Raw genomic sequence first — 23,296 nt, 5'->3', positions numbered from 1 at the left:
AGAAGATGCTAGAAGCTTCCCCCATGTCCAATAGAGCCAATGCCAGCCAGCTCCAAGATGGACCTGCTGCTGGCCAAAGCTGAGCCAATCAGCGATGGTGGTAGCGCCTCTGTGATAACATATTTATATTTAAGAAGGAGAAAAAGTTGCTGCGCAACAAGAAACTGCAGCCAGAGAGAGGAGTGAGAATATGAGAGACAACTCTGCAGACACTGAGGTCAGTGAAGAAGGGAGGAGATGCTCCAGGCACCAAAGCAGAGATTCCCCTGCAGCCCGTGGTGAAGACCATGGTGAGGCAGGCTGTCCCCCTGCAGTCCATGGAGGTCCACGGTGGAGCAGATATCCACCTGCAGCCCGTGGAGGACCCCACACTGGAGCAAGTGGATGTGCCCAAAGGAAGCTGTGACCCTGTGGAGAGGAGCCCGTGCTGGAGCAGGTTTGCTGGCAGGACTTGTGACCCTGTGAAAAGGACCCACGCTGGAGCAGTTCGTGAAGAACTGCAGCCTGTGGGAAGGACCCACGTTGGAGAAGTTCGTGGAGGACTATCTCCCATGGGTCAGACCCCATGCTGGAGCAGGGGAAGGGTGTGAGGAGGAAGGAGTGGTAGAGGTGTGGTGAACTGACCACAACCCCCCTATTCCCTGTCCCCCTGCGCTGCTGGGGGGGGAGAAGGTAGAGAAAATCGGGAGTAAAGTTGAGCCCAGGAATGAGGGAGGGGTGAGGGGAAGGTGTTTTTAGATTTGGTTTTATTTCTCATTACCCTACTCTGATTTGATTGATAATAAATTAAGTTAATTTTCCTTAAGTCAAGTCTGTTTTGCCCGTGACGGTAATTGCTGAGTGATCTCCCTGTCCTTATCTCGCCTTTTTCTCCTCCCCCCCCCCCGTCCTGCTGGGGAGGGAGAGGGATAGAGCAGCTTGGCGGGCACCTGGTGTCTAGCCAAGGTCGTCCAACCACAGTAATATGTTAAAAACATTGGCACTCTTTATAAGTGATTGTCACCTTTTAAAAGGTGGATTGGCCGTGTCTTGATCGAATTGAAATAAAACGCAGAACTACTTGAAGCGGTTTTTTACTTTTAATGCGTTGCCCCTGTATTTTAGCACTGCCTCCAACAGCCCTTCCTCCGGGCCCCGCCCATAGCGGGTGTGTCCTTGTGCTGCCCCTCAGGCGCAGGCGGTGGGGCTTGGTGCCTTGTCGTCACCATGGGCAGTAAGATGGCGGCTGCCACTAGAGTCGTTCAGGTAACAGCACTCGGCCTGCGGCCCGGGGGGTGGCTGGGGCCGGGAGCCCGGCGCAGGTGGCGGGCCTCGCCTCGCGCGCGGCCACCGGGGCCCGAGGTGGCTGAGGCCCGAGATGCCGCCGGAGAGGCCGGTGTTCTTGGCGCGGGGGAAGAAGTATGCGGTGGGGTCGGCCTGGTGGCGCGATTCCGGTGCCTGGTTCTCCTGGTACCAAAAGGTGCTACCAGGCAGCCTGCGGGCTGCCCCTTTTGTGCTCTGTTGAAGAGGGGAGGGCGCTAGCCAGCATCTCCTTTCTAAGCCATCTGTCTTCCCTTCAAGGTGAAGATGAAACATGGAGTCTTCTTGAAAAGACGTTTCAAAAATAAGCAGAGTGGCTTTGAATACCAGGCTTTATAATTTATAGGTTTTTTTCTTAATGGAACTAGTCAATCCCATCCAGCTAGCTGAACAAATATGTACAGGCAGAGCACAGCTAGCAATTCCATGTGCTAAAACTTTATCATTCCATTTATGCTACTGCGGTAGCTATTTCTGCATACGCACTGATTGCTGTGAAAAAAAGGAAGAGAATGCTTATTCCTGTTCTGAACACTAGGGTGATAGAACTTAAGTAGTAAGTTTATCAGAGTGGTGGTGCATGAAGCAGCAGTATAGAAGTGGTTGTTTAATATGTTGTATGTTCCATTTTATTATTGTAAAGTTAATGCTTGTCTAGAAATATATTTTATTTTTCCTGTTTCTCCTACTACCTTGTCTTGTTCTAGGTAGTCAAGCCACATACTCCATTAATTAAGTTCCCAGACAGAAAAAGTAGTCCTAGACCTAAAAGTAAGTATTTCATCTATAGATACAACTTGCACCACATTTCTTTGCATGAACTGTTTTATATAAGAACCAGCACACAATTTTTCTGCTTCAACTATGTGACTCAACTGATTTTGAGCAGGGTTTCTGAACCATAGTTGTGTTAGTTTGAAGGCAACTCTTTGACTCTTCCTTTTCAGACTCTATACAACTGTGGGAATATACATAATACACGCATGTCTTTATTTCTTGGTCAGGGCAGATTCACAAAGATTTCCAGTGTTGTTTTCCTACTTATATACTAAGTCCCGTTTTTGCAAATACTATTTGCCTGAAGTGATAGTGCCCAAGTCAATTTAAAGCAGCCTTAGGTATTTGGTGATATTTGCAGAAATGATGTTGCATTTTCCTCATCCTTTCTTTTCCTAATTGGAGTGTGCAGTGTCTGTGGTATTTAAAACCCTGATTATAGCTGAGAGCACCATCCCACTGTACATTTTAAGAAGTGTTTCCTTGTGCTATTAATTAATGCTAAGAAAAAATTAACTTCATTGCAATCTTTGACATTAATTTTTATACCTATAGCTATGTTTATAGGAACCCCAATACTGTTACATGTAGACATCAAAGTTAATGAGCTGTATGTTGTTTTAATATTCCTTTTGAGTCAATAAAGCATTTGAAACTAAAGTAGTAGATGTTTTAAGAAGCTCTGTTGTTATTCTCACTTGTTTAGAAATGATACCGTACCATGTATTTGCCACAGCATTATGACATTTGGGATTATCCATTAACATTGCAGAGTATCTACAGTGGACATCATTGCCACTTCTGACTCACCTGTGAATTCTTCAGGAACTATTTTCTGCGATAACTTCCAGTCAGAATTTTGTATCTTGTGCCCAGTTCAGCTAATTGCACCACCTCTCATGCCAGTGAATTGCTTTCTCAAAGGCTTAAAAACATGTTACTTAGCTCACGTTTATCTTTGCATCAGAAGATTTTTGTGACTATATATTTTAAGTATGTTAGACTTTTCTACCTTAATTGATTTCTGTTGCCTCACTAGTAAATTGCAATCTACCTCACTTTGCTTGAACACTGTAGCAATAACTGTTTCACCATACCAGACTGTTGCTTCTATATAGCTAAACAGAGCTCTGCAGATCAAGACTATACTTTTAGGGATGTGAGTGCTTAAAAGGCCAGTCAAATACTATTATCATATTACTACTGCAACATGATGGTCTCAAACAGGGAGGGGAAAACTGTAGTAGGGACTGTATCTGAGCTTAAGCAACAGCAGTATTAGGTCGGGTATTTTTGAGTCTTGACTTCAGGTTTTTAATTGGCTAATGCTTCTATTCCAACTACACTTCAGACTTTAAAACATACAATAGAGGAAAATCTTAGGCAAATCTCTAAACATTTATGTGGTATATAAAACAAATTTGGAGAAACTTTCTTTTTTTTTCATATATAAGGTGTGTTACTTCTTGAAACAAAAATACTTTGTAGTCATTACTAGCCAAAACTATTATCACCTCTGTGTTGTTTTCTTCTGTTTTCATCTTCTGTTCCCTTTGCCTCCTGCTCTTAAAATTTAAAATTTCAGCTTAATGGCATGCCCCCTGTTCAGATTGTGCTCCTTTTGATGGGTTCTCTTTCTCCTCGCTCTGTTTGGGACCTTCCTTTGTTGATGCCATTTTGTAATATTAAAAATGGGTACAGCATTGTATTGCATGTTGTGGTATGTCATAGTTGTGAGCTTTATCTTTCTGCAAGCCTTTACCTCTTTTTCACTTGTCTGTTTTTACAGTTGCAGTAAACAAAAAGCATCATCTTAGTGGATGTTAGTTATTTATCTTAGTTATGTTTCTACATAACCTTCTACACACACACATTTGATACTATATGCTTTTTCTGCAAGTACAGCTTCCCAGTGAAAAAGCCTTTGTTAGGATACATGCTGATTTATCTTCTGTTTCCACATCAGTATTTCTGCCACTTAAATATGCTTTCTTTTACTTTCAGAATTTTTTCACTGTGTTCTTGGTATATTTAACAACAATAAAAACAGCTTGTGAGAAGTAGAGTATCTTTTAATTCTTTTAATTATTTGTTATAATGAAGAAAATTGTCAATAACTGGTAACTTTTATTGGCTGCTCACTAATTCATTTTACAGTCTTGTTATATTTCTGTAATGGTTTTGCAGTCTGGGTTTCAGTACAGGAATCTCTACAAGCAAGTATGCCATCTCTCAATGCTTCAAAAGCACAGGAGTCTGTAGGAGGCAAATTGCCGGCATTTCAAAATATTTCATCTGTTATTAGAGTACAAGGTATACCAGACACTTCTGAATTAGCAAGAACCTTACCTCAGAAATACAGAAGGAAACTTATGTCAGATGAAGAGATTGAATATATTCAAGTAAGTTTAATTTATTGGTGTGTATTGTCTGTATTTACCTAGCATTTATCTACACCTTCTTCAAAGTTTAAAATATGGTATTACATTGTAATTCTTGGTAAGTGTATACTCAGAGTTTTCACAGCTTTGATGCACAGTACCAAAACTACAAAATCTTAATACACAAGGTACCCAACTCTCACTAATTAGTAGCTTGTGGTATCACTGATTAGAGATACAGACTTAAAACAGACATGCAGATAGCTAGCGATAGTCATAGCCTACATTAATCACAGTCACTACCTGTTTTGTAACAGCTGTTTAATGTGTAATTTGAATATGCTGGACAGGAGCACAAGAGTCTGTTCTTAAACTAGCAAAGGCTATTACCAGGTGACTGAAGCCCAAAATATTTCTCAAACTAGTTTTTGTAAGTTATGTATTAGTAAGTTAACTCTTGTATTTCTAGTAGTGGAAACGTTTTATTAAACTTGATATAAATATTTTCTGCAATATTTGCAAATATGGCATTGTACACGAAAGGCAAGAAAAACCTGCTTTTGTTCTGTAACAATTTTCAGTTGTAAACACTGATGCTTAAAAAGGGAGAATGCACAAAACTTGGAAGAACTGGAGAGATGGGTGTGAGTTTGAAATGAAAAGACACTTACATAGCTTTGTTAAATGATAAGGACACCTACAGTGTGATCATGTTAGTAGAGGAAATCAGTTTTCCTGCATGTATATCAGTAGGGTATTATAATTAGAAATAAAATTATTTATTTTCCATAGTAATACACTTCTTGACCTCTAGCATAAATTTTCTAATGGTGAGGTAAGTTGTAAAATAATTTTGTTGGCAAAATAATGAATTGAGTACCTTTCTGATTTCTCAAAGATTGTAATGGCTGACCTTGGCTTTGTTTTTACTTTGGAATTTGGGCAGTGAAAATAATTCTAAAACACAACAGTAGTAAACAGAAGTTTATCAGACCTTTCTAAAGTGAGTAAGAGTCAGTTTTCTTCAGAGTGGGAGAATTGGAAGCAGCTATAATTATAGGTTGCAGGTGTTGATCTTCTTGTATTCTCCCCTGAAAAAAATGGAGCTGTTATGGGTAGATGCTGATACTTTGACACTCCGTGCATGTTCTTATATAGATTAAAAATCAATGTCTAAATCAGAAATTAAAACTAGAACGCTGTTAATCTAGAACAGTGAAAAAGATTTGATCTCCATTTCCTGTTCTTTTAGCGGAATATATTTAACTGTCTGCTTTTATTTTACAGCGTGGAGGTCCAGAATAAGTATGGAAGATAGTTTGTTTGCCACTGTTGAAGAATGAAGTATTATATTCACAATAAAGACATTTCCTTAATATTATGATTATATACTAATAACTTTAATAAAAACCTATATGAAGGGTGAGAAGGTTGACACAACACAGTATATATTAGTGACTGAGAAAGCCATCAACAGAAAATCTAACTAGCATTTGATGTCCCTACCATTAAAATATTTTTCTAATTAGCCATTTGCGAACTTGCCAATAGAACTGAGTTGTTTTCTTTTTCTATTTAAAAAGATTCAGATGTCTCATCAGGAATTATTTTATGGGCAGGAAAGGGACACTGAAATATTCTCAAAGATTATTAAGACTGTGTGGTGGTTTTTAGTAGTTATACAACTGAATATCAGATCTGAGGTTGGGAAAAAATAAAAATAGGTTGTTCTGGGATTATTTAAATTATTAACTGTTTCAGAAGAGAGCCCTTTGGGTCCAATTACAGTTAGAAGTCCACAATATACCTGATCTCTAGGCTTAACTTGCATAGTCCTTAATATGCATAGTCCCTAACTACAGTCTTTCACGTGGCATGCAGAAGTGAGCCAGGCTGTGTCTGTGCATCTCGAGTTGGTACAGCCAACAGCCTTAACATCAGTCACTCTCCTTTCAGCCAAGGAGCCGTGTAGTGCTGTAACCTGTGGTATTGAAGAGCAGCTGCGCGTTCCCCTCCCGGGCTATGCCCCAGCCTCCTCTCCTCCGCCAATGGAGATAACGGCGCCGATTGCTTTATCAACTCTCTTCCCTTTCACGCCTCCTACGAGTTACCGGGAGCTGGGGACAGTGCCAGTGCTGCTCTTGCGAGGCGCCACCCGGACCTAGCGGGAAGCTGCGGGCGGGGCGGCGAGGGGTGTGGTGCCGCCGGCAGTTGCCAGGGGCGGGGCCTGGCAGGGTGGGGGGGTGTGCGCGCGCGCCTCTTCCCCCCCGTGTCTTCCCCATCCTCCCATCCCGGCAGCGATGGATGTGTGGGCGCGCGCCAAGCGCTACGAGAAACTTGACTTCTTGGGCGAGGGACAGGTTGGTGTATGCAGAGCTCCTCAGCTCCTCCCGGCCCGCTAGGTGCGGAGGTCCCCTCTGAGGGGTTAGCCGGCCCCGGCCGCTCTGTGACGCACGGTCAAGCGGCTCTGGTGATGGCCCTCTTGTGACTGGAGGGGCCGTGGTGGAGGGGAGCCCCCCGGCTGCCTGCAGCGGTGCTGGCTCTGGCGGCCTCTGCCCGGCCCGTAGGCTGGCCTGGCCCCGTCTCGCCTTCTGCACGCAGCGGTGGGGCCCTGCTGTAAGGCGGGGTGATGCTGCAGTTATAGGGTGAGAGGGCCGGCCTCGTGTGGGGGAGGCAGGTTGTCCCCCACCACCGTGCTGACACCAGGATTTCATGGCCTCCTCTTGAGGGAAGGCCCTGGTGCGGGCACCTCTCTAGCCCGAGGAGCTGGGTTCGGCGGCCGCGTCTGCCGTGGCAACGTCCGAGCCTCCTACGAGGCTGTGCTGGCACGCGACTCGCATGCCCCTGTAGTCACGCGAGCCTCTCAGTTTGCTGCTGCCTATAAAGCAAGGGATAAGAACACCAACCAAATTGTTGCTATTAAAAAGGTGAGTGTCAGAATATTTTCCTATTGTGTGGTCAAGTGTCTGGTTGCTCTTGCCCTGCCTAATGATTTTTTGGACTGACTTAATGGGTAATGGGGAAAGATTTTGTTTCTAGAGTGTTTTGTTTAAATGATCCAGTTAAGTCGTCTTTAATACTTTTTTTTTTTCCTCCAAGAAGACAGACTGGCTTTAGTCTTAGTACATTTCTGAGCTTCTGAAGGTTTACCTGGCCTGTAACTTGAAATTTTGGTTATTTGTTAAACAGGTGTATCTTTAAAACAAAACGTGCGTTTCCAAAATTCAGGCTTTATTAGTCTTTGCTAGTGGCTTGCCTTTTGAATCTTTCCTCCTGCTGTACCTTATTTCCTTCAGTCTGGGAATGTTACTCCTGATGAAGTTCTTCAGAACTGATGGTTATTTTTTGACACAATTTGACAAAAGTGATCTTAGATCTGCAACTTAACTGTTAGATGTTTTTAACATTTATATTCAATGTTTTCATAAAGTGTTTCACTTCATACTACCTGAATAGATTACAGAAAGTTCTTGTATTAAAAATAGGTGATTAGTTGTACTTTATGAAGGATGAAAAATGTATGTTATGGTACTTTGGTTAGTTAAAGGACCTGCTTTACTAGGTGAATTAAACCATATAAATAGTAATTTTGTTTGATATGCTAATCCATTTTAGCATTATAATACTGTTCCTCTATGGTTGCTACTAGTAGCAGCTGTTGTGAAATACATTCTTGTTTGTATCAGAATATTTTCTTTTATCATCTGGAAATATCAGTGATGGGATTCTGGACTTGAAAATTTCAGGGCAGTCGATGACTGAGATAGAAGGACTTTAAGTCAGCCCAAGTTTACAGAGTATGCTAATTTTACTAGAATCATTCTAAGACAACTGTCAATTACTTTGGCCTCATTTCTCCCTGGGGAGAAGCTCATTAGTGGTATAATAAAGCTTTGTGGCTACAAAGCATTTTATGCTGCTAGTTTGCATTATGTCTGTGTCCTGGTTTCAGCTGGGATAGAGTTAATTGACTTCCTAGTAGCTGGTACAGTGCTATGTTTTTGAGTTAGGTATGAGAAGAATGTTGATAACACTGATGTTTTCAGTTGTTGCTGAGCAGTGTTTAGACTAAGTCAAGGATTTTTCAGCTTCCTGTGCCCAGCCAGCAAGAAGGCTGGAGGGGCACAAGAAGTTGGGAGGGGACACAGCCAGGACAGCTGACCCGAAGTGGCCAACAGGGTATTCCATACCATGTGACGTCACATCTAGTATATAAACTGGGGGGGAGTGGGGTTGGGGGGATTGCCGCTCGGGGACTAACTGGGTGTCAGTCGGTGGGTGGTGAGCAATGCATTGTGCATCACTTGTATATTCCAATCCTTTTATTATTATTATTATTATTGTAATTTTATTAGTGTTATCATTATCATTATTAGTTTCTTCTGTTCTATTAAACGGTTCTTATCTCAACCCACAAGTTTTACTTCTTTTCCCGATTCCCTCCCCTATCCCACTGGGTGGGGGGGGAAGTGAGTGAGTGGCTGTGTGGTGCTTAGTTGCTGGCTGGGGTTAAACCACGACAGTCTGTTTTCAACCATCATGACTATTTTTAAGCTTTCATAAAAGCTAATGCTGTGGAGACAGTTCCCTCTTTCTCTCTATCTCCCTCTTTCCCTCCCCCTCCCCTCTTTACCCCCTCTCTTTCCCTCCCACTCCCTCAATGGTGGGGAGAATTGTGGAAATTTAGATTACCTGATTTTGCATCTGCTGATAGATTTGCAAATGAGTGCAGTGTTGAATTTACCTGATTGTCTGCTTCGCATGGAATTGGTGACAGCCAAAAGCAGGCTTTCATAAGCAATGGTAAAGTGCAATTCCTGTGGCTTATTAGGTTTTAGTGCTGATATCTAAAACCTCTGTTGGCGGGAGTAAAATCTATATCTTTTCAGCTGTGTTTAAATTAACTTCCAGCTACAGATACCTAGCTGGAGCTAAAGATATTTTAAAATTAATTAATGCCAATAATTTGAAGCTCTGCCATAAATATTAGACCAAATATGAATTTTCCAGATATTTTATTTAACTTTGCAGAGTGGAAATATAATTCTCTTTTGGATTGTGAACTTACTTTTAAAGTGGTTGCTTTAGTTATCAAAATTAGAGAATGTACAGAAAAGGACAAATAAAATGGTAAAGGGTTGGAGCATCTTTATGAAAAAGTCTGAGATTCCTCACTCTGGAGATGAAAAGGCTGGGTGGGCATGGTGAGGCCTGCAAAACTAAGGTGGTAGGTAAAGTGCATGCAGAACTGATATTTGCAAAACCCACCAGTACTAGAAATAGGAGATGTGTTTAAAACATTTTGGGAGGGGGGAAACAATCTGTACTACTTTACACAACACGTAGTGAATTTCTCAGAATTCAGGGGCCATTATCACTTTGGATAGTATGAGGAGTAAGTAGATTTGAGAACCAAAACGATAGCCCATTGGCTTTCTGATGCTTAGTTGCCACAAGCAAGCTGGAGGCTACTTCCACCCCTGTGAGGATGTATCGATATACCGTAGAGGATTTAAATGGTCTGATATAATCAATTTGCCATGTAGGCCATAAAGTTTTCCCTTTGTTGTCCCAAAAGGCTTCTTTTACCCCTGGTGTGTAGACGGCCAATAACACACTGAGTCGAGATATTTGCTTTTTATTTCTTTTCTGCGCAGGAGAGGGTGCCAGGCATCTAACACAGCTAGCACGCACTTGAAATGCAAACAGGGTCTTATATACACATCAGGATTAAGGAAAAAGTGGTAACAAAAAACATGATTGGTTACAAAATTTATATAACAAAAATGCTTCTATACATGTCTAAATGATTACCTAACTCATTATATTAAGGTGATCTTACATTTACATACTCATTATGCACAAGTGTGTGATTTTTTTAACATTAAAATCAAGCTAGGTTAGCTAAGGACACACTTTTTCTTGACACTACTCCAAAACTGGGCACCTGTGATATAAATCAGAAGTAAGGCAATAGCATTGACAGAACCTCATTGTTTCACATCCTTGCTTCAATGGATTCAATATAGGGGCTTTTCATTCTTATTCCTATGGTTTTAATAACAGATTGTTGGAGTCAACTATTGTCCTTCTGTTACTGAAAAAGCCGGTCAAAGAAACTCTCTAAGACTTGATTTTGGAGTTTTAGAAAGCAGGCATTCTTTATTGCAGCGCTGGGTGCGTGGGGGATCGCTCCACCTATTGTGCACACCGTTACCTACAGCAAGCAAAATTTATATTATTCCAGTCATACATATTCATATTATCATTTACATAGTGTCCACCCTTTGGTCACACGCAGTGTGGGTCATCTCTTTCTCCTAGTTAGCTGGCCTTGGCAATTTTTAATTACAAAAACTCAGCAGAACTCAAGGCTTATCAAGGCCCAAGGCTTCTTGTCTGTTGACGCACATCAGGCCCGAGGCCTCCTGTCTGTTGGCACCTCCAACACATACCATTGACAAAGCTCAAGTTTTTTTCTTATCTAATTAGTAGATACCAAAATTTCGAAGTTATTCAAGCAAGCAAAAGTTTGTTAATACAGCGATACAGTAAAATTTTCCTTCTCCTGTCTTTGTTCAAGGCATCAGTGTGCCTGATGCACAAGCTAAAAGTTGAACCAGGCAAATATCCTCTTTTGTCATCTGCCTAGTTTAAATGAGATGTGACACTGATTAGGCAGTTTGTATCCTAATGGGTCACTACCCTCCCTCATTCTGTGATCTCATTTCATCAGTCTAATTGCTGCTTGTGTAATCCAATTGCAATTCACTTTAAATGCTTTGAATATATATAAAGCCTAACTTCAGGGAGCAGATGTTGGAAAGATCACTGTGACTGGCAGTCTTTAAACTGGCAACTCAGATGTAAAATCTTTCCCATGTTTAGTTATTTTACAGTACTGTGGTGGTGGTTTAATCTTATGTTTAGCTCTATGCTATCAAGTCAGTGATATCAAGCCCACGTTGCAAGAAACCTTCAAAATCTATTTGGACATCACTAGAAAGCCTCAAATATTCAGTGTACCTCTTTGTGGGCAGCTGGTATAAAAAGATGTTTTGCCCTGCAATTACGAGGTGTAGCTCAAAGCTGCTCTCTGGAACTGAATTTTGGAAGTTAATTCAATCAAATGCTGTTTCCTTCTTCCAGGTTCCTTTTTTGCCAGTGTCACGACCCGGGCTGTACAGACCAGGGAGTCATGATGAGTTCGGAATTCCCTCGGGCTAAATTAAGGTGAAACGACACCAAACGATCAGTTAAACATTTTATTCATGGCAGAAGCAAACTGAACTTGGAAGGGGTAAACAGTAGGTGGTGGGGTTTCTCTCAACAGGAATTGGCATGAAACTACCTCAGTAAACCATGGTAACCATATACATCAGTTCAGGGAAGAAAATAAGGAGATCCCTCCCGTTGAGTCATGAGGTTCAGAGTGGACCTCCTTGCTTTCTAGACTCCTTCTCAGAGAAGAGCCTAGGGGTGGCTGGATCCACTCCTAGTCCCAGACTTGGTCAACGGTTTTATGTCAATTCAGGGATGAGGTGTAGGGATTATGAAAGAGGAAAGAGAGAAAAGGAAAAGAGAAAGATTTCACCGGTCCTGGGTCCAGAGTTGGTCCAGTCAGCCTAGGGGTCCAGTTCCGGTGGGCGTGCACATGTGGGGCTTCAGTTTGTGTCCTTTTATCATTTCCTTGCCCGTCCTTGGGGGGGGGGGGCACTCGAACTCATTAGGCTAATTAGGTGTCATGCTCGGTTTGTGAACCTTTGGGAAATGGGTCAGTGGGCTTGGGGGTCGTTTGGGGAGTAACTTCCCCTTCCCTGCAGACATGACCATTGTTTGATCTTTGGCCATGCATGGTGAGCTGCCCTGCTCAGCATATCAGAACACAGAGCTGAGCACCCTCTGGCATGCCCTTCCTGTCCTGTTGCTTGACGTCCTGTGCTGATGGGCTTCTTTTCACCTGTGGTTCCTTGCTAGGCAGGGTTCATTGTTATGTAGACTTCATTGTTATGCAGAACTTGCCCCACCACAATGTTGAGACATTAACTCTTTCAGTCTCTCACGGCCAGGAGACTCTGATCTTGACCAGCTGACAAGGATATTTGAAACACTGGGCACTCCGACAGAAGAACAGTGGCCTGTGAGTCCTTTTGTTTAACAGACTGACATTAGCTTTACTTGATAATCTCCTATTTTAGCTTTTTAAATTAAAGGGTATACCAGAATACTTGAGTAGATTTTTCAGAAGGCAGCTGCCTGATATCACAAAGCAGAGGATAAGCAGCTGAGATTTATTGTTTCTCTTGGCAAATCTCCGATTGATATAGCAGTGTTGTTAGCATTAAGCAACAGTAATGAAACTTCTTGGTTTCCTTTCTCTGTGTGTCCACAATTTCCCATGGCTATTGGTGTGAAATTATGGTTGTCGCTTAATGGTCTTGAGATGCTTGATTAATTCATCTGCTTTAATGTTAAAGGCTTTAATCACTTTCAGAAGTAGGAACAATTTGTAGGGGCTTAAGTTGGTCTGGCTAAGTTATTGTTTTGGGATACAGTAAGAAACACCAGACCAACAGCTTTAGGGATAAACAGTTTATCTCAGAGTAACTGTATAGTAACAAATACAAATCAGTAGTACAATTATCTGGGTCGAGACAACAGTAAATCCAGTAATTCACTAATACCAGGCCAAACTTAGTGTCAGGGCACACAATGACCTACATAACCATGGTTATCAGGTAGGCTGACAGGAAGTGAGACATTGTTTCTTCGGATGAGTGTCTTGGACCAGCTGATGGATGTAGGGAGTCCTGAATTCCATGATCAGACTGTCCTCTTTTATTGTTGAGTTGTGGAAGCTCTCTCTGGACTGGTTAACTGTTCATTACATCCCACCTCTGCTCCCCTTCCATGCTGGTTTTCCTTTGTGTGAATGGTGCTCAGTTGCTACCTTAAATGGTGCGCGGTCACCAAATGGAGCTATAGCCATATGGAGAAATACCGCATAAGACAGTACTAGCCCCACACAATTCTGTTGTTGTTCCAGGATTCAAAATGAAATGCATTAATATTTTTGCAATGACATTACCACTTTCTTGGAAAAGGAAGATTTAAGATATGGGTGGGGAAAAGGAGAGAACAGGAGATTTGCTAGCACAACAGAGATGATGCATTCTCAAATTAATTTGCAAACCCATGCGTTTCAAGAATTGAAGCCTTTACTGTCAAGATTATAACACTGAAGTGAAAAACGTGCTCAGTTAATATTTTATTTTGCTTGGATAAACTTAGTGAAGTGTGATGAGTAGAGTGTGATTAAAATACTAATGTTTGGATAATTGTCTGTAACAGGATAATTTTTATGATAGAATTTGAATACAATGAGATTAATTTCGTACCTAAGGGAGAAAAAAAAAAGTATGCAATTCATCTGTTGTTTAACTGCTTGGCTTCATCAGTTGTGCATTTCAAAAACAGCTCAAAACACTCATGATGATCAGCTAACTTTGAAGAGGACAGTGTATTATGAACTTAGAGAATGCAGATTGGCTCTTTTTTGAATCTTGTCTCTTCCATCATGTCAGTTTGCAAGATAAAAGCTAAAGTTACTTTTACTTCATTTGTCTGCACCCACTCTAAAGTTCTTTCATACTTCCTTTCTTTTTTAGCAGTTTTTCCTTTTGTACTGGTCACTACTAAAGCAAGGGAAGGACAGATCACTTTGAAAGGGAAAGTGTGAAACAACTGTAACAATTATTTAAAAAAAAAAAGTCTCTATGACCTACTATTCTTAGACTTATTTTATTTCAGTGACCAAGTATTAGCAGAGTGTTTTGAAAGATAATTTGCTTATGCTGTGAAGACAGCCATATGAAGTTCCCTTTCTGTGAAAAACTGAACTCTTTCTAACTTGAAAAATGTACATTCTATTTTTGTCTTTGTAGGGGATGACAAGTCTTCCAGATTATGTCACGTTTCAGTCTTTCCCTGGAATGGCACTTCAACATATCTTCAGTGCAGCTGGTGATGATTTGCTCAATATTCTGCAAGGCTTATTCATATTTAATCCTTGTACTAGGGTTACAGCTACTCAGGTATCGTTATCTCCTAATGTTCTTTATGTCCTAATGTTCATTAACCTACTGTTAATATCAGATAAATGTGCTTTGAAGCCAGTAAGCCAGGTTTGAAATGAAATGTCATATAGCTCTGTCTATGAAATACTAGAAACATATTTCTGGTGTTTTATAGAGAGAACTCTGAAAGGCATGAATAATGCTGACTGATCATCTCCATTCCCAATGTACAGCAAAGGTAGACAACTAAAAGGTGCATGAGTCATGGCCTTCAGACAGTCATTGCGGCGACTCAATCAAGCGCTCAAGCTCGCTGTGCAAGATTCCCTTTATTTCACAAAAGAATCCAACTTATATATGTTTCAACAAAGATCTAGAAAGAACTAACGGCATACAGCCTATACTACTAACACAGGAGGGCATATCTGGCCCAGCTGGGATGTTTGCCAGTCCTCAGAACAGTTAAAAACATTCCATAGACATACTCATGACTGTCTTCAGCCACATCTTCCCAGGCCTACACAAGGCCATCCTCCAACCTGACCTTGTGAAACTAGTTCTTCAAAGGCTTGGCAAACATGCAGCACAACAAATTCTAACGGTCACTCTTGAAAACAAATGCCAGGTGTTCCGAGCTGCTCCCACATCTCCCCCTTTTTTGTTTAGGAACATCAGATTCACGAGGAAGGCAGCAAGGACTCTAGCTTCGAACCGACGCAATCCTCGTACTGCTCCTCAGGTGATTCTGATTGCTGCAAACACACAAATGATTAATAACCCTCCAATAGCAATACAAATTCAGATACACAGATTTAAACCTTCAAACCATGTTTTTGGATTTAACCATTCAACACTATTAGACAATTCTTTGAAAAACACCTTATTCTGCTAATTTTGTATATTTCCCATTTGATCTTGTAATATCTGTGCAAGGTCTTATATCTCTCCTGCAATATTAGTAGCAAATGCACCTTGCAAATGTGCCTTCGCCTGATTCCAATCACGTACACTTTCATTCCCTTGTAAAGGAGTTACACAGAGCCCTTGTTTTTGAAATTCCCAATTGCAATGTAATTTCATTCTATTTTATAATGCACTTTGTCTGTCTCTATGTGATGGGTTGATCCTGGCTGGACACCAGGCACCCACCATAGCTATTCTATCACTCTCTCCTCCACAGCTGGACAGGGGAACGGGAAATGAGGCTTGCGGTCAGTTCATCACACGTTATCTCTGTCCTCCTCAGTAGCAGCACTCATCACACTCTTCCCCTGTTCCAGTGTGGGATCTCTCCCACGGGAGACAGTCCTCCATGAAGATCTTCAGCATGGGTCCTTTCTGTGGCGTGCAGTCCTTCAGGAGCACACTGCTCCAGCGTGGGCCCCCCACGGGGTCATAGGTCCTGCCAGAAAACCCCCTCCGTGGGCTTCTCTCTCCACAGTTCTGCAGGTCCTGCCAGGATCCTGCTCCAGCACGGGCTTCCCACAGGGTCACAGCCTCCTTCTGGCACCCACCTGCTCTGGTGTGGGGTCCTCCACGGGCTGCAGGTGGATATCTGCTCCACTGTGGACCTTCATGCACCACAGGGGAACAACTCATCTCACCATGGTCTTCCCCACGGGCTGCAGGGGAATCTCTGCTCCGGCGCCTGGAGCATTTCCTCCCCCTCCTTCTTCACTGACCTTGGTGTCTGCAGGGTTATTTCTCTTACATGTTCTCACTCTTCAACTGCCATTTCTGTGTGTTCCGCAACCGCGTTTCTCTTCCCCCTCTCCAGCCGTTTGTTTTTATTATTTTTTTCTGTCTCTTCCTCTCTCTCTCTTTTTTTTTTTTTTTTTTTTTTTTTTTTTCCTCTGTGCACAGAGGTGCTACCACTATCACTGATCGGCTCGGCTTTGGCCAGCAGCAGGTCCGTCTTAGAGCCAGACGGCATTGGCTCTGTGAGATACAGGGGAAAACATCCAGCAGCCCCCACAGAAGCCACCCCTGTAACCCCCCACTACTAAAACCTTTACACCCAAACCCAATACACTCCAAGCCAAATTACCACTTCTTTTAAAGCGTCCAATCATGCTAGTATTGTTGATCAATTTGTACCTGGGTATTCATTTCAGCCATAACATTTTTTTAATACATCAGCTACTGTGTGAGCAGTCTAAAGGGATTTCCCAAGCGCCGTGGTAGCAACGGTGGCAGTAGCTGCAATAATGATAGCTGATATTATAAAGGCAATGAGCCATCCTATAAATCGTTTTGGGTGACTAATTGTCCACTTTAAAAGCCTTGATAATTGACTTAATCCTTATTCCCTTTCCCACGATTTGGTCATATTTACAGGGATCCACAATTCAGCACGACGTCGCATTGGCATGATTACTGTAAGACTTAGTTCAGATATATTCTTATGAGTAAAACAGCTAAAATACCAAGGTTAATTCAGATTAGTTTCAAAAGCATGGTTACGTAAAGCGATATCTAGAAATTGAGCTCCTACAAAAACATAAGGATGTGAAGTACATATCATCACCGAATCTTTGTGATTCTGTGTCAGGTTCAAACTTATACAAGGAATGGTTTTTTATATAGTCACTGTGGCTTAGGTGCAACACCTCCAGTGGGCCCAATAAAAATGCTGCACCCGAGCCACAGTGACCCCGCAAAGAAAAAAGGATCAGAATTCTTACAATACTGTTGCTGGCCGCTGTTGCCAGGTATGCTAAAAAAGGTATTCTTTGGAGTAGGATACACGTTGCATCATCATGAGGAGATTGAAGTAGACAGATGCCTGTAAAGTTGAAAGCAGACGACCCTTTATTGCTAAAACACACACATACTTATAGTCACATATTCTGCAAAGTCACTGTACACGCACACAAGCATAAAATATGATTGGTTATATCAACACTGTACACGCGCATAAACATAAGATATAATTGGTTATACTAACTCTGTACACGCGCATAAACATAGGACACAATTGGTTATACCAACTAAAACATGCGAAACTTGTCTCAGTCTAATTGGTCAAGATAAACTGCCGAATTGAGGTTCTTTGTGCCAAGTTCCCTTTATCGTGGAATGCGCACCTGTGTTCTTCTAATTGGCATCTTTCTTTTTTAGTCTTCTTGTTTATTCTGTTCAAGGTCTTCTAAAGGTGTCTGGAATGCTCTTGTGACCATTAGCTAAATATGTGTCTACAATTCCCCCTTTTTTGTTTTTCGACAATTAACAACGTGCTGTATTGCCCTTTGCAAAAACCTATGAACACAGTTAATTAAACACGGCAAAAGCAACATTATACCTAATAAAATACATAAGAATAAAAGACTGTTCAGGTAATGCCAATGACACACAAAAAGAGGCTTGATTAATAGCTTTAGCCAGTGTCACCCAAACATTCTTACTGTCCCACAGTGTTAAACGACGTGGATCAATCACCGGTGTCGCTGTCATGCTGCTTACTACAGTCAGTGTGTTCCATATCAATCTCAGCATAAGGTTTCGTCCATTTAGTTGGAATCCACTTCGGCCCATTTTCTGTAATGACACAAGCATAACCTCGGCCCCACGTTATTACTTTAAAAGGTCCCTCCCATTGCTGATGCTCAATATTTTTAACCCAGACTTTCCACCCATTATCAATATTTTGAATCCCACTATTCATTGTTTGAAAATGCCGAACTACAGGGGGAACAACTGACTCTCCACGCAGGGTCAAAAAATTCATCACATATATTGCTTTCATGAGTCTATTTGAAGGAGATTCCCCTAATTCCCCCGTTTTTTGTTTTTCCAAAAAATCTTTTAATACTTTATGAGTACGTTCGATTATAGCTTGACCTGTGGGAGAATGAGGAATGCCGGTAATATGAGTAACTCCCCATTGCTGAAAAAATTCCTGAGTCCGTTGTGCTATAAAACATGGTCCGTTATCTGGTTTTATCTGGGCCGGGACACCCATTATTGCAAATGCTTGTCATAAGTGTGTTTGTAGATGTCGACTTGTTTCGCCCGCAAGTGCTGTGGCCCATATCATCAAGGAATATGTATCAACAGAAACATGAACATAACACAATTTTCCAAAAGCTGGTACACGAGTCACATCAGTCTGCCACAATTGCAAGGATTGCAGACCCCTAGGATTTACAGCGCCATCACCGTGCCCAGATAATTTCTGGCACTCAGCACAGGATTGAATGATGGCTTTGGCATCTGCTATAGAAATTTGAAACTCTTTGGCTAATACTTTTGCTGGTTGGTGGAAAAAACTATGAGCTCCACGTGCCTGTAGAAGTTTATTGGGGGGTGGCCCAGTCCATACAGGATTAGCTAGTAAATCAGCTCGTTTATTCCCTTCTGTGATCCATCCAGGCAAACTGGTGTGACTTCGCACATGCATTATATAATAACACTTTGTCCGTTGGTTTAACAGAAATAGCAACATCTTAAATTTTTCAAACAATGTGATGTTATCAATTTCTTTCAAATAAGCCCGTCTCAAGCGTTTTACTACACCTACCACATATAAAGAATCAGCAATAATATTGACCTCAACATCCTGCCACTTTTTAAATACTTCTATTACAGCTTGAAGTTCCACCACTTGGGGGGAGCCTTCACATGTGACAATGTGATTTTTCCATACCTGACCTTCTTTCCAAACTACTACTACTGCCTTTCCTGTTTTTTCCACTGCCATCCGTAAATACTGTAGGACCATCAGTAGGTAACTCTGCACACAATTCTTTTTCTTCTAGTTGTATATTTTGTAGCAAGGTAAACATTTTGTGTGCAGGAAGATGAATATCTATCTTTCCTTTGAAATCTGCAAAAGCAATTTGTAAAGTTAGACTATTCTCTAGACACCATTGTAAATATCCTTGAGTCAAAGGAACGACAATCGTGTGTGGTTCTTGTCCACAAATCTCAATAATCCGACGTCTCCCCTTTATAATTAATTCTGAAATCATTTCAATTCGAGAAAATATGGTTTTTCGGGCCTGATGAGCTAAAAAGATCCATTCTATTATTAACAAGTCTTTGTGACTCCCCTCCCATTGATATATGATCCCGAGGGGTTGTTTTTCTCGGTTTAAAATGCTAAGATTAATGTCAAGATTTTCTTTAATCCTAAAAACCTGACTCTGGGATATTATATCTGCTATCTGTTGTAATGCTTGTTTACCTTGAGGGGTCAATTGTCGAGGTGCCGTTAAGGTAGTGTCGCCTCGTAACATTTCAAATAAAGGGGTCAGAAGCTCATTATCTATTCCCAACAGTGTTCGAACCCAATTGATTGTCCCCAGTAATTTTTGCACATCATTCAATGTTTCAATCTTGTCTGTAATTTCCAGTTTTTGTGGAACTATAGTTTTTTCTAAAATCTTCCAGCCTAAATATTTCCATGGTTGCATTTTTTGTACCTTTTCTGGTGCTATTTTTAAACCAAAATCAGACAATTGTGTAGTCAATTCTTTGAGCTTTTCAGATAACTCTCTTTTCCCTGCAATCAAGATATCATCCATATAGTGATAAATAATCAAGTCTGGATTTTGTTGTCTAAACCCTTCTAGAGCTTGGGATACATAGGATTGGCATATGGTTGGAGAATTTTTCATTCCTTGTGGCAGAACTACCCAATGATAACGTTCCATGGGTTCCTGTTTGTTTATGGTGGGGATAGAAAAGGCAAATTTTTCCGCATCTTTTGGGTCTAAATATATTGTAAAAAAACAGTCCTTTAAATCAATAATCAAAATGTTCCATCCTTGTGGAATCATAGTAGGCGTGGGTAACCCTAATTGAAGGGCTCCCATGTTTTCCATTACTTCATTTATTTTTCTTAAATCATGCAACAGTCTCCATTTCCCAGATTTTTTTGGAATGACAAAAACTGGTGTATTCCAAGGGCTCGTGGTATTCACCAAGTGCCCCTGTTCCAATTGCTCCTGTACTAACTGTTTCAAGATGGCGACCTTAGATTCAGTCAGCGGCCATTGATCTACCCAAACCGGTTCCTCTGTTTTCCATTTCAGTTTTAGGCATGGTCGCCCATCAATGGCCGCGCCACAAAATTGTCTCCTGTACTAAGCACACATCCCATTTGATTTAATGCATCCCTGCCTATCAGGTTCATAGGGATATTGGTTACATAAGGTTTGATATAAGAAACTGAATTTTGACAAATCAATTGAATCATATATTTGCTTTGTCGAGTTTTTGACAATCCTCCCACACCGAACAGTTTCGAATCCATCTCAGAAAGCTCCCAAGTAACAGGCCAGTCCTCCCACGACAGAACTGTTACATCTGCTCCAGTATCCACTAATGCTTGTAATTTTATTTTTTCTGGCCTGTTTTTTGCATTTTGTAACTCTACTGATATACTAGGTTTTGTTTTATTGATCTCCATTGACCACATAATTTGAGCTTCTAATCCCGTAGATCCAAACCCTGCATTGCCACGCTGCTTATTAACCTTACATGGTACATTTGCTTTAAAAGGGACTAGCTGTGCAATTCTGCTTCCTTCCTGTATCGATACTGGTGGAGATGGCGTCCAAATCATAGCATAAATGCGACCTGTGTAGTCCGCATCAATCACCCCGGGAAGCACAAAAATTCCTTGTAATGTTATACTAGACCGTCCCAACAACAGGGCACTAAGCCCATTACCTAATGGTCCTTGTGCGTTTACTGGCACACGGTGTACCTGAGAGTTCCATAGTAGGATGGTTTCTATTGTTGAGACATCCACTCCGGCACTTCCAGCTGTTCGGGCTGGCAATTCTGCCAGACATCCTTCTTGGCGCCGTTCCGGGATCCTTTCGGAGCTGTTGGGGTCATCGCACCGCTCCTCGCACTCTTCTTGTAGTTTCCCGGTGATTGAGTACCTCGGGGTGGCAGAGCTACACCTTCACTTGTGAAACGAGATCTACGTTGGTTAGCATAATGTCTCCCTTTATGGCAACGAGGGCATATATTAGGCCCAACTTCCAGTTTGTTTTGCCCCTCTCTACACTGAAATTGCAAATGTCCCGGTTGTCCACATTTATAGCATTTCTTAACATTTTTTGTATCCATTTGCATGGCTACAGCAAAAGCATTGGCCATTAATGTAGTTTTATGCTCCAAAGACCCAACTTTGTTACAGGCCTCTATCATATCTACTAGCGTCACTCTTCCTGGCATTGATTGTAGTATTTTTTTACAGTCTGCATTTGCATTTTCCACGGCCAATGTTATTATCAATGCTTCTTTGGCATCAGCATTATCTATTTGCTTTTCAATAGCATCTCGCAGACGATCAATAAAGGACATATAAGGTTCCTTATTACCCTGCCTTATACTTGTAAATGATTGTTGTGGCTTTCCAGCTTCAGGCAAGGTTACCATTGCCTTCAGAGCTAAGGAAGCTGATTCTTGTAATACTTCCACCGGTAGCCTTGCTTGCCTATTAACATCTGCAAAGTCACCAGTCCCCATCATTTGTGCAGTAGTGATCATATACCGCGGATCTCCTTCTGGGCGGTCCAAATTTCTTAGTGCCGCTAAATCACATAATTCTGCCCATTTCACCTTCCATAATAGACGCTGAGTTGGGGTTAAAATCATTGTAGCCAATTGTGTACAGTCAAAGCCCGTTAAAATTTGACCAGAAAATATATTCTCCAATAACACCTGACTAAACGGAGCAGACAGTCTATTAGTCATTACTGTTTTCTGTACTTCTTTTATTAAATCCCAATTGAAAGGTTGCCACACGTTTGGGGCATTCTGCCTGACTGTAACTGGAAAAGCCACAGGATTTAGACCTTCGGTTAACGTTTTATCATTTATGTCCTTCCATCGCTTTTTTATAGCTTCTCCTGGGGATGTATCTGCCTCATAGGGAGGTGCAGAGGGGATAGGTCTCTGCTCGAGGGGCAGGTTACTTAAAGGTTGATCGTTGCCTCCATTAATGACATCTCCCTTGGTGTTTAATTGCTCATCACTGTCCGAATTATTTACCACCTCGCCACACACACTTTTCTCTTTTTCCGGGGTATTTTCAATTGAAATTTTTACAGCAGCAGCCACCTCCTTTTCTGCCTTAAGGGCTTTCAACGTTTCCAGCACCAATCTCCACGTAGCGGAGATTTTCTGAGCCTTCATGTCCCCATGCGATACAAAGTCCCAAATTACTTTTCCCATTTCTTCCCAATTTTTAACTTCACAGACTTCTACATTCGAAGTGGGGGCACCATGGTCCTTAAGCCACTTCAGCATCATACGTAAAGTATTTGAATCATATTTAACTCCTCTCACGGAGAGGATATGTGAAAGCATTTGTACAATTGCCCCTTCTTCCGCAGACATCTGGGCACCCATTTTAATCCTTCTAGCCGCTAACCTTACTTCCAAACGAGCAGGGTGATTGATCTCCTGGGAGAAAGTTGTCCGCTCAGTCCAGCTGGCTAAACGATTGTTCAGCTAGAGTCTCCTCCGGACGCACTTCCAGCAATTCCAGCGTTTTCTCGGCCCGCTATCACGTCGGGGTCACCATTTGAGGAGATTGAAGTAGAAGGACGCCTGTAATCTTGAGAGCAGACAACAGACGACACTTTATTGCTAAAACACGCACATACTTATAGTCGCATATTCTGCAAAGTCACTGTACACGCACACAAGCATAAAATATGATTGGTTATATCAACACTGTACACGAGCATAAACATAATATATAATTGGTTATATTAACTCTGTACACGCGCATAAACATAA

The 23,296-nt window shown here is 41.6% G+C and overlaps 2 protein-coding genes across 2 annotated transcripts; one reads left to right on the top strand and one right to left on the bottom strand.

The window, feature by feature from the left end:
• The first annotated feature begins 1,124 nt into the window (after positions 1–1,124).
• LOC121233047 (28S ribosomal protein S36, mitochondrial-like) lies at positions 1,125–5,836 on the top strand. The gene is made up of 4 exons (XM_041121636.1): positions 1,125–1,245; positions 2,007–2,070; positions 4,276–4,478; positions 5,745–5,836. The coding sequence occupies exons 1-4, from the start codon at positions 1,207–1,209 to the stop codon at positions 5,760–5,762; spliced, it is 324 nt and encodes a 107-aa protein (XP_040977570.1). The 5' UTR covers positions 1,125–1,206; the 3' UTR covers positions 5,763–5,836.
• Positions 5,837–17,741: 11,905 nt separating this feature from the next.
• LOC121233045 (endogenous retrovirus group K member 8 Gag polyprotein-like) lies at positions 17,742–22,318 on the bottom strand. The gene is made up of 2 exons (XM_041121634.1): positions 21,774–22,318; positions 17,742–18,102 (listed from the first exon to the last, which is right to left on the bottom strand). The coding sequence occupies exons 1-2, from the start codon at positions 22,244–22,246 to the stop codon at positions 17,964–17,966; spliced, it is 612 nt and encodes a 203-aa protein (XP_040977568.1). The 5' UTR covers positions 22,247–22,318; the 3' UTR covers positions 17,742–17,963.
• Positions 22,319–23,296: the final 978 nt, after the last annotated feature.

Source organism: Aquila chrysaetos (genome assembly GCF_900496995.4).
Source record: "Aquila chrysaetos chrysaetos chromosome W unlocalized genomic scaffold, bAquChr1.4 W_unloc_4, whole genome shotgun sequence".
NCBI classification, from domain to species: Eukaryota; Metazoa; Chordata; class Aves; order Accipitriformes; family Accipitridae; genus Aquila; species Aquila chrysaetos.
This window is presented reverse-complemented; position numbering and strand designations above follow the sequence as displayed.

Excerpts from the sequence above, each read along its gene's own strand:
- LOC121233045 (XM_041121634.1), bottom strand. The coding sequence starts at position 22,246 with ATGACTAATAGACTGTCTGCTCCGTTTAGTCAGGTGTTATTGGAGAAT. Across the intron at positions 18,103-21,773 it reads AAAGAAGCATTGATAATAAC|GTGGGGCCGAGGTTATGCTT; the intron begins ATTGGCCGTGGA and ends TAAAGTAATAAC.
- LOC121233047 (XM_041121636.1), top strand. The coding sequence starts at position 1,207 with ATGGGCAGTAAGATGGCGGCTGCCACTAGAGTCGTTCAG. Across the intron at positions 1,246-2,006 it reads CTGCCACTAGAGTCGTTCAG|GTAGTCAAGCCACATACTCC; the intron begins GTAACAGCACTC and ends GTCTTGTTCTAG. Across the intron at positions 2,071-4,275 it reads AAGTAGTCCTAGACCTAAAA|TACAGGAATCTCTACAAGCA; the intron begins GTAAGTATTTCA and ends TCTGGGTTTCAG.